This window comes from Xiphophorus maculatus, chromosome 14 (genome assembly GCF_002775205.1).
Source record: "Xiphophorus maculatus strain JP 163 A chromosome 14, X_maculatus-5.0-male, whole genome shotgun sequence".
In the NCBI taxonomy this organism is placed as follows: domain Eukaryota; kingdom Metazoa; phylum Chordata; class Actinopteri; order Cyprinodontiformes; family Poeciliidae; genus Xiphophorus; species Xiphophorus maculatus.
In genome coordinates, this window is record NC_036456.1 from 5,970,260 (window position 1) to 5,982,098 (window position 11,839).

Here is an 11,839-nt window from a genome sequence, read left to right on the forward strand (position 1 = left end):
TCTCACATGGGGAGATCAGGGTTGACTTTGGCCTGAATATTTCCTCTGCTATGATGGTGAGTATTAATAAAACAGATTTTAAGCTCTGTTAACTGTCTAATAAAACTGCCTGGAATAAATATTTTACAAAATGTTTAGATTGTATAGAAATAGAAAAATATGTTTCTAATATATATAAATTCACTTCCCAAGAAACTGAAACAGCTGCTGTTAAATTAACATCAAAAACATTACAAATGAAGATTTACATATGTGTGTTCACTCCACAGAAACTAATAAAACCCATAAATATCACTTGATTAGATTGAGGAAGACCTGGCAGGAAGCTCAGAGTTACTGCAGAGAGAAACACACAGACCTGATCAGTGCAACTTGAAATACCCAACAGTTTTCTGGAACTAAAGATGTTTTTAGCTACTTCTATATGCAATCATCTTTGTTTGTGAATATGATCATGAACAAATGTATAAGTTAGTTTTTCTTTTTGTGCCCGTCTTCTGTTACAGATAAAGTGATCCTGATCAAAGAAAATAAAACCTGGAAAGACGCCTTGACCTACTGCAGAGATCGTTATGATGACCTGGTCACCATCACCAACATGGATGATCAGAGATGGATCCAGGAGAAAGTCAAGAACGCATCGACTCCTTTTGTCTGGTTGGGTCTGCGCTTCAACTGCACTCTTAATTTCTGGTTCTGGGTCTGTAAGGAGAAGATCAGCTATCAGAACTCGACCTCAGCAGGATGGATGAACAACTGTAACACGTCTGGAGCCATGCAGGCTGGAGGAGAACATAGATGGTTCCAAAGAAACGACACTGAGGAACTGAACTTCATTTGTTCTAAGGTTTAAAGTTCACTCTGATCTCTGGTGAAAAAGTAACCAGACGTTTTTGGTAAAGTGACTTATTCTGTTTTGGTTTTTTCACTTTGTAAACTTTTTAAATGAAGCATATTCATGTCAGGGCAAAAAGTCATAGTTGCTGCTTGGAACATTTTTTTTTGTCATTTTGTAGTTTGTAAATGTGTTTGTTCAAGTATTTACTCTCCACTTACAACACATTACATTTAGAATGAACATCTGTAGAGTTACATTAGTTTTATTTAAAAAGTTTTATGTTAAATATATTTTGATCTGTCTGAGATTTTTGTTTGTGTCTTTGACATCAATAAACTGATTTAATCTGCAGAATGGTTTTTCCTTAATCTACACTTTAAATCTCTGGACTAAAAAGAATTCATGATGAAAAATGAGTTTCTGATGCTGTTCTGAATTAGTTAGTTTCTAACATTAACCTGGTGAACATTACACCAGTCCTGTTTTAATGTAAACAAATAGATACTAATTCTCAATATTTTGGTTCATTCCATGTTTTTCAAAGTCTGATAAAAACCTGGCCCTTGTTCTAAACTATTTACTTCGTCCAAAAGGTCTGGACCCTGGGCTGTTGAGAAACAATTGCTTCCTGGGGGCGTGGCCTCTGCTGAAGTTTGAAATTTTACCCAACCATTAACTTTTGACCATGATGTATGCAATGTGCCAGGTTGAAGCTCTAAGCTTTACCAGAAGTTGTCTGAGGGAAACGACCATCCTCCACTGTGAAGAGAGAGAAGAACCGATCGAAATGAGGCGAGTTTTTATGTTAACTCAATATTTGGAGGCGTGGCCAACATGAACTGATCGGCTTCATTCAAATCCTCTGCTGGTGAAATTACAGGCAGACTACAATTCTAAAACAGCTCAGAAAATGAATGTTATTGTTCACAACTTTTACTATTGTTCACTGATTGGCCTGATTGGTTGACATTCCTCCAGAGAAATCCACTTCAATGGGTGAAAGCAAAGACAGATCAGTGAAAGGAGATGAGAATCCAGCAGAAATATGTAGGATGGCAACGTCCAGGTTAGAGATTTATTGGTATGAATTATTTTACAATGCAATTAATACAATAAAATGGAAAGTAGAAAAATAATCTAGAAGAATTGTTGAAGATTTTGAGAAAACTTTTCTCATGTGTCCTCTGGTGTAGCAGCATCTAGTTTATTATAAGAAGAGGAAACAATTTCCTGATTGACATCAAGGAATTAACTTGCCCTGCATCCTTTTGCTTCAATACATAAGTTTTATGTTTGAACACTGTTTGTCTCACAAAATATCTAAAGACTCTTCAACACAGCATACAATATTAAATGCTCTTAAAAATCAATAAACAATTATTCTTTTAGCAAAGTTGTGTCATTGATCCATATCGTCATCTTTGAGAAGCAAAAACAAAATAATTGTATTAATCTATCAGTGAGGAGAAACTAACACTCTAAATAAACTGATTAATTAACAGCTAAGCTAAACTTAAGATGAAGCTAAACTGGTTTTATAAAAACTGGATTAAAAAAGTGACAAGTCAGTTTTCCCAGGATTTCCTGTTAAAAACACCTGATGCATAAAGCAGCTTTTCACTAGAGCTGCTGTTCTCACGATTTCATCAGTTTGTTCTGAAAGACGTTTGTAACAAAGTTTATTTGAAAGGCAAATAGAAACCAGAAGGTACAAACTAAAAGCTGTAATATTATAATCCATGTGTCCTGATCACGCGATGCTAAAAAAAGACAGTTTCCCTGTTAATTAAATCATGTTTCCAGGATGTAGAGGTCGGCTCATCTTAATATTTTCTTTCCTTTTCACAGTTCATGAATGGCTTTTTGTGAAACGTGTTCCTACCATGTTTTGAATATTAAAATGATGAAACAGTCAAATTCAGCTGCTGTTTAGCTACAAACAGTTCAGCTGGAACAGTTTTCAGCAGAGCATCAAGAGAAGAGCAACTAGTTACTGAGGAAGGAGATGTAAGTTTGATAAAAAAGTTTGTTATTAAGTGTAAATTTCATAAATGCTAACATTATTCTTTATTTCTAATATCATGTTGCTATTATAGTTAGGGAAAAACTGCACTATTATTTCCTGTCTCCGTCTCTCTGCTCTCATTGTTTCTCTGTCCAGTGGAGGGAGAGCTGCAGCTTTTCACTGTTTAAATGTTCTTCATCCAACAGAGACAAACTGCTGGAGGAAAATAATTCATCTGACAGCAAAGATGCAGTGGAGTCTGATTCTGCTCTTCCTGATGGGTAAGTTGATCTGAAACACAACTAGACTACGAGGAAATAAAGTTATTTCTTTGTTTTCACACTGAAATGTTAATGAAAGTAGTTTATTAACTGCTTGGGAAGAAATCCTCCCAATTTAATATGTTTTATGTTTACAGCTCAGTGTTGCTTCATTGACTGTCAGCTCTATCAGTTTCACTACATTAATCAGAATAAAACCTGGACTGAAGCTCAGCAGTACTGCAGAGAGAAACACACTGACCTGGCCACAGTGACTAACATGAAGGACATGAAGAGACTCATCAACATCTCAGCTGGATATAAGACGGCAGCATGGATTGGTCTGTATGATCAAACAAATGGTACCAGAACATGGTTCTGGTCTCTGCCTGAACTGGAGTTCAATGAAAGTGAGACAAACTGGAACCCAGGAGAACCATCAGATAAAGGAATTCATGGATCTGAGAACTGTGGGGCTGTGTATCAAGATCTCAAATGGGTGGATGACGGTTGCCAGAAGACTAAATATTTCCTCTGCTATGATGGTGAGTATTAAAAAACACAAAATCTAAACTCTTTAGATTGTCCAATAAAAGTATCTGGATAAAACATTTAATGAATAAAGGAAGTAGCAATTTCACTCTCAAATAACAGGAACTGTAGCTTCAATGCATTTGCCAGTGAACCTGATTTTATGCTTATCCTGAAAAATAGTTATAAATTATGATTTGCATTTGTCTGTTTACTCCACAGAAACTAATAAAACCCATAAATATCACCTGATTGAAGACATGAAGACCTGGCTGAAAGCTCAGAGTTACTGCAGAGAGAAACACACAGACCTGATCAGTGGAACGAAGCAACTACAGGATGAAGAAGTGAAGAAATTGATGATCTCTCCAAGCGATTACACACACATTGGTTTATTCAGAGACACCTGGAGGTGGTCAGATGGAAACAGTTTCTCTTTCAGACACTGGAATAATGACTTTAACTATCCACAGTCCAACAGTGGTCAATGTGCCATGACTGTGTTTAATGATGGAGGCAGATGGAAGAATGTGAGCTGTGCTGAAAGAAAACCCTTCATCTGTTATGATGGTGAGTTTTTGTTGCAATAAGACAAAGTATTTAAATCTAACTGAATATGTAGGAATAAATAAAATAACTTTATTAAACTGTTGAAGACTTTCTGTTATATAAATACTAAATCTTTTAAAATAAATTGTTACATTTACACATAAATTGCATAAAACATGTAGAAATATGAAACATTTTGAACCTTTTAAATTGTTCTTGTTGCCCAGGCTCTGTGACTTGACATAATGGAAGCTCCTGTTGCAATGATTTATTGTGTTTATTGCTTCTTGATGTAGATAAAGTGATCCTGATCAAAGAAAATAAAACCTGGAAAGACGCCTTGACCTACTGCAGAGATCATCATGATGACCTGGTCACCATCACCAACATGGATGATCAGAGATGGATCCAGGAGAAAGTCAAGAACGCATCGACTCCTTTTGTCTGGTTGGGTCTGCGCTTCAACTGCTTCAAGAACATCTGGTTCTGGGTTTGTAAGGAGAAGATCAGCTATCAGAACTCGACCTCAGCAGGATGGATGAACAACTGTAACACGTCTGGAGCCATGCAGGCTGGAGGAGAACATAGATGGTTCCAAAGAAACGACACAGAGGAACTGAACTTCATTTGTTCTAAGGTTTAAAGTTCACTCTGATCTCTGGTGACACGAGTTTGTTGTTTCTAAAGTGAATATTTTTTGTTTGGCTGTATAAACTTTTGAAATGTAATTTTAAAGTAGAAACTAATGTTACGGCTCCAGTAGGTCTCTTCATGCAGGGTTCTGGAGACAGACAGGTGTTGTTGTTTGGCCTGATTGAAGCTGCCATGAAGGTCAGGAGGTTTTTTCCTTCCCCTCCTCAGAACCCATTTGGTTTGGTTTGTGTCCTATGGTTGGTTTTTTAGGGTTGTTTTGGCTTTTGCTTATTTTTGATTATTCATGAGTTTTTTTGCTTTAATCTATTTTGGTTTCTCATTTTGGGTTTTCCATTTTCAGGTTTGATTTCTTTTGTACAATTTAATGAAAACATTTTTCTTAAAGTCAGAAAATCCTTGTGTGGTCTCCTGTAATGTTACCCCAACAAACGAACCCGGTGGACATAACAATATATTTAGACAGGAGGAAGAAAAATCTTCTTAGCAGAAGACTCTCAGTTATCGCTCTTAACATTCAGACAGTTTGTATTTTGAAACACGATAAAACAGGTTTAATATCTATGGAGAGAAAACTCTCCATACGACGATCCACAGTGATTTGTAAACCCTAAAAAAATAAAATAAAATAAACTGTTTGCAACTCAGAGTACTTGTAAATAATTGGTCAAATTTGCACACAAATATTAAAAAATTACAAATACAAAACAAAAGTACTCACACACAATTACAATTTCTACACGTCAGATTTTTAGCAAAATAAAAAATAAAAAAACAAAATCTAAATAATTTGAAAATAAAAGTATCAAATTCACTCACCAAAAAACAGAAACACTCGCTGTTAAATGAAACCGATTTCTTTAAAAAAAAAAAAAAAAAAAGTAAATAATTAAATAAAAAATTTAAAAAAATGAAGATTCACTTTTGTCTCAAAGCTGAACGCAGGGGGCGCTGTTTTTGTTTATATTTCCTCCTCAGCAGCTGATACCGACGTAAAATAAGACAAATATAGCAAAGATATTAGACGTGTTATCAAAAGATGCTGCAAAATAAAATAACTTACTAATCAACTTGAATCAGTCCGCAGAAACAAGTAGTCCTCTCCTCCCTCATGCGCAGTTCCAGAGCTGATATCAGAATCGCTCCTTGCGGCCCAGAAAACTTTTTCCAAAGCCTCCAAATCACTCAGTTTCTTCTGCTGCGCCTTCATCAATGACAGATTTCTCCAAAGTAAATCACTGATCGGCCTCATGCATAAAAGATTGCGCAGTTTTCACACTAAAACTTGGCGTTGGGAAAAATTTAGAAAAGTGAGGCGCAGAAAAAAAATAACCGGATGTATGAAACCGTGAGCACCTTTCCTTTATAAATCCTAATTTGCCTGAAATAGAGCGCAGCTGCTGGTCCGCCCTGTCGCCACCCATAAATACATGTAAACTATTATAAATACCCGGAAGTCTGCCACCACGTGAAGCAATAACCATGGCAACGTCCTTGTTCGAAGCAGTATAAGTATTTATAATAATAATAATAATTATATATTTTATCTAAAAGGTGCTTTGAGGACACATAATGTCACCTGACAAGAATAAAAATACATTTTAAAGAAAAAAAATCAAAATAAATAAATAAATAAAGAGACAATGCAAAAGCCTGTTTGAACAGCAGCGCGTTCAGCCGGGATTTAAACACAGACAGCGAGTCAGAGAGTCATTGAGTGGGAATGTGGACGTTTATTCTAAATACTAGAATGTTTCATGTCCATAAGGCGACTGGACTGAAGGATGACTGCAGCTGGACCGGTACCGGTACCAGTACCGCACTCAGAGCTCCAGGATGATCAGTGTGATCAATCTGAAGGCTCATAAACCATCATCAACATTTCCCAGCAGATCAATATGATCTCTGCTTTATGTCCATGAGCAGAGATCTTAAGACCAGGCTTCCAGGGGTAAATAACACCGAATGGTGTCAGATTTCAGTGAATTCAGGTGAGTTTTTGACGCTTTGTAGTTTGATATTGTCCACAGAAAATGTTTGTGCGTAAAATATGGCGGCGCACATTTTATGCACGAGGCCCCTGATCTGAAGGAAGACGGCCAAAAAAAAAAACAAAAAAAAACAGTCTGTGGTTCATGTTGTTTACCTGCTGCACTTAAACACATGTGAAATGTCAACCAGCTGGTGGATTGACGAGATAAATTAACAATTTAGCTAAAGATGTGAAACAAAATTGGAAGATTTTGATAAATTATAATTTGCATTTGTCTGTTTACTCCACAGAAACTAATAAAACCCATAAATATCACCTGATTAAAGAGCTGAAGACCTGGCAGGAAGCTCAGAGTTACTGCAGAGAGAAACACACAGACCTGATCAGTGGAACGAAGCAACTACAGGATGAAGAAGTGAAGAATTTGATGAACTCTTCAGATCGTTCAGCATACTTTGGTTTATTCAGAGACAACTGGAGGTGGTCAGATGGAAACAGTTTCTCTTTCAGACACTGGAATAATGACTTTAACTATCCACAATCCAACAGTGGTCAATGTGCCATGACTGTGTTTAATGATGGAGGCAGATGGAAGAATATGAACTGTGCTGAAAGAAAACCCTTCATCTGTTATGATGGTGAGTTTTTAGCTACAGTAACACAAAGTCTTTAATTTCTAGGAACTTAATTCCTAGAAAGAAAAAAGAGCCTTATTATAACATCTATGTATTTCTGTCATATATTTACTGAATGTATTAAAATAAATTTTTCTGTTATATTCCATAAATCATATAGAAACACTTTTTTAAAATCTTTTAAATAGTTCTTGTTGCCCAGGTTCGGCTTAATGACACATGAAGCTGCTGCTGCAATGATTTAGTGTGTTTGTTTCCTCTTGATGTAGATAAAGTGATCCTGATCAAAGAAGTGATGAACTGGGAGGACGCCTTGTACTACTGCAGAGATCACCACCATGACCTGGTCACCATCACCAACATGGATGACCAAATATGGATCCAGGAGAAAGTCAAGAACGCATCGACTGATTATGTCTGGACGGGTCTGCGCTACACCTGCACTCTGGATTTGTGGTTCTGGGTCAGTGATGAGGTGGTCATCTATAAGAACTGGGCCGAAGGTGAACCGACGGACGACTGTGACATGTCTGGAGCCATGGAGACGGGAGGAGAACATAAATGGTTCAAAAGAAATGATTCTGACCTGTTTAATTTCATCTGTTCTAAAGAGTAAAATCTACTCTGTTCTTTTGTTTTTGTTTCTTTCTTAGGTGTGTGATTCATATTACACGTTGGTTTGAATAATTTTACTTCCCACACTGAGAAAATACTCTTTGGTGGTGTTTGGTTTTCTAGTGTGCTGTGCAGCGTGCCAGTGTTATATATCGTCTCTTATAATTTTATGTCATTGACATCAAATGTACAAACTTTTATATGATGTATTTAATATTTCAGTGCTTTTTAAGCCATCCTTGATCTGGACGGGTTCTGTCAGATGTTTTTGCTGTTTCCAGCGAGTTAACTTGTAATCAGAAGTTGTGGGTTTGATTCCAGGTTCATCTTGCTGCTTTCTGATGTTCCCCTGAGCAAGGCACTTCAGCCCAAGTTGCGCCAATCCTCGTACTGGTGTGCGAATATGAGCTACATAAATCTCCTGTGTTTACTTGCTAATCTACTTCATTGTGTTCCCACTGGTCCTCATCTTCATTGGTTGATTTCTCCTCCTTTAATTCCTAATTCTTTTAACATAGTTAGTCACTTGTTTTCTCGACTTATTTACTTTAATCGTTTTATTGTGTGTCTAGCAGTTAAAGGCCTATTTTTCTTTTTTAGATCTCTATACGGCACTTTGTATTACATCTGATTGTGTGAAAGTGCACTACCAATAAAGTTTGATTTTGAAGCAGTATTTATATTTTATTTACATTTAATATTTTAAAATGCTCGTCATAAATTATTGACATGCTTCCCAGATATCAGTGGAACAATCTTTATTCTTATTACTTCAATCAGAACTTTTTAATAATTGCTGACCAGCATTTTTAAAATGTTTTTACTACTATCTTAACGATTTATCTTTGGCTACCTTTAAGTCTTCTACTATGTTGAATTGTGAACTTTGGCTGGGCGACATCCAAAATGTTAATATTACTTCCAGTGTGTAGAAAAAAAACATGTTAATACATTTTAAATATTCCTTAAACCTCCATGTGTTCAGGTTGAACCGTAACAGCTTGGATTGAATGTGTGACAGTCTTTCAGCAGCAGTTAAAGCGGAAAAGATTTGAGTCATTTGCCATGTAGAGAAATGACAGAAGTAAGATTTGGCCAGCAGATGGCAGTAGAGTCAGGTTAAAACAGAAGCTACTGTTTGCATCCCGTTCACTCAGGATGATTTGCGTTCTCGGATCCTTTCTCAGGAATCATAAATGTTTATGCAGGAAATTACAACACCGTCTCTGTCCTGAATTTCAAATATAGAGTCTTTTAGTAATGCAGAGGCGAAGGATGAGACAAAGTCTGATTTGCTTCATTTTTTTTCATATTTTCTTCAGTCACTTAAGGAACCGCAAAACTAATTTTGTGGTAAAGTTCTGCAGAATTCATGTGGTTTGTTTCTACGTCAGATCAGGATAAAAAAAAATTCAAGCTTATGAATTTTTACTAGGTGTTCAAATGAAAAGCTAACTGGGACTAAATGGCCAACATGGTGGAAAACTTCAATAGAGGCTAAAAAGACGTTAGATAAACTGAATGCAGATGACAAAAACTTCAACTCCATACACCATGACTTTAGTCCATCCATCCATTCATCTTCTTCCGCTTATCCGAGGTCGGGTCGCGGGGGTAGCAGTTTCAGAAGGGAGGCCCAGACTTCCCTCTCCCCAGCCACTTCTTCCAGCTCTTCCGCGGGAATCCTGAGGCGTTCCCAGGCCAGCCGAGAGACATAGTCCCTCCAGCGTGTCCTGGGTCTTCCCCGGGGCCTCCTCCCGGTGGGACGTGCCCGGAACACCTCACCAGGGAGGCGTCCAGGAGGCGTCCTGACCAGATGCCCGAGCCACCTCGACTGTCTCCTCTCGATGTGAAGGAGCAGCGGCTCTACTCTGAGTCCCTCCCGGATGACTGAGCTTCTCACCCTATCTCTAAGGGAGAGCCCAGCCACCCTACGGAGAAAACACATTTCGGCCGCTTGTATCCGCGATCTCGTTCTTTCGGTCATGACCCAAAGCTCATGACCATAAATGAGGGTGGGAACGTAGATCGACCGGTAAATCGAGAGCTTCGCTTTCTGGCTCAGCTCTCTCTTCACCACGACGGACCGGTATAACGCCCGCTTAACGGCAGACGCTGCGCCAATCCGCCTGTCGATCTCCCGCTCCCTTCTTCCCCCATTCGTGAACAAGATCCCGAGATACTTGAACTCCTCCACTTGGGGCAGGACACCCCCCCTGACCCGGAGAAGGCACTCTACCCTTTTCCGGCTCAAGACCATGGCCTCGGATTTGGAGGCACTGATCCCCATCCCGGCCGCTTCACACTCGGCTGCGAACCGCTCCAGCGAGAGCTGCAGATCACGACCTGATGAAGCCAAAAGGACCACATCGTCTGCGAAAAGCAGAGATGAGATCCTAAAGCCGCCAAATCGGATCCCCTCAACACCTTGGCTGCGCCTAGAAATTCTGTCCATGAAAGTGATGAACAGAATCGGTGACAAAGGGCAGCCCTGGCGGAGTCCAACTCTCACCGGAAAAGAGCCTGACTTACTGCCGGCAATGCGGACCAGACTCTGACCCCAGTCATACAGGGACCTGACAGCCCGTATCAAAGGGCCCGGTACCCCATACTCCCGGAGAACCCCCCACAGGGCTCCCTGAGGAACACGGTTGAACGCCTTCTCCAAGTCCACAAAACACATGTAGACTGGTTGGGCGAACTCCCATGCACCCTCCAGGACCCTGCCGAGGGTGACTTTAGTGACTTTAGTCTTGGGTTTAAAAGCTTTGAATTTGCTTGATGTGCCAACATTGAATGATTTTTCTTTTTTTTTTTCCAGAAAATTGATAATAGAATAAAAACCAGAGTATGGAGGTTTAGCCAAAAGGAGGGCAATGTTCATAGAACTGATTACCATCACATGTCAGAATCAGTGACAAATGTACAATTAAAAAAACAAAAAAAACTTAAGCATTGGTTTAAACAAACCAGTTTTATGTACGCATTAATAATTCCTCATTCATCAGGATAAAGGATGAAATTTAGCTGCTGCTCTAATTCCAGTCTACTTTCACTGCCATAAATTGCCATAATGTGACAAATATTCGCTGTTCTGATCCAATAAATAAATGCAAATTATGTCACGATGTTCTGCACTGGAAATAAAAAGTAACCGTTAAGAGGATGAGATTTTACACACACCTGATTCAAATTTCAATTTGATTTCATATTCAGCAATATAATCCAGTAATAACAGGAGATCGTTAACATAGGATAAATTGTTGCCTTTTATTTGTGTGACTCTAAGCCTTCAAGCAAAAGAACATCATGCAGAAATTGTTTTACGAAGGAAGAATCTAAATCCGTACATGGAGTTTAGAGATGACAGGAGGAGAAAAGAGGTCAAGATAAAGACTGAATGTGGAATCATCTATTTTAAAATGGTAAATATTCAGGAACTTTCCACGTTTTTTGTATATCTGGAAGATTATATAATTAAATCTACAAACACATTCCTGAGAAAACTAACAGTCTTTACTCAACAGGAATTTAATGATGAGGATCAAACTGGAGACACGGTTTGCTAGCTGACTGACTGCCAACCTTTTATCCCAGGATGAGATCACTTTAGTTTTGCCACGTTGATGGGTCCTTTTGTGCTTCATTGTTTTTTTCTTTCTCCACCTGGTTAATGAATAATATAAAAACGACTGTCAGCTGGTTTAAATATTCACATATTCAAATGTAGCTGCTGTTTAAAGAGCTGTTATAGAAACACAT

General features: G+C 38.3%; 1 protein-coding gene across 1 annotated transcript; it reads left to right on the forward strand.

The window, feature by feature from the left end:
- Positions 1–2,788: 2,788 nt before the first annotated feature.
- Positions 2,789–5,078, forward strand: LOC111611146 (C-type mannose receptor 2-like). Its single transcript, XM_023346830.1, has 5 exons — positions 2,789–2,845; positions 3,050–3,124; positions 3,262–3,648; positions 3,857–4,204; positions 4,480–5,078. The coding sequence occupies exons 2-5, from the start codon at positions 3,091–3,093 to the stop codon at positions 4,824–4,826; spliced, it is 1,116 nt and encodes a 371-aa protein (XP_023202598.1). The 5' UTR covers positions 2,789–2,845; positions 3,050–3,090; the 3' UTR covers positions 4,827–5,078.
- Positions 5,079–11,839: the final 6,761 nt, after the last annotated feature.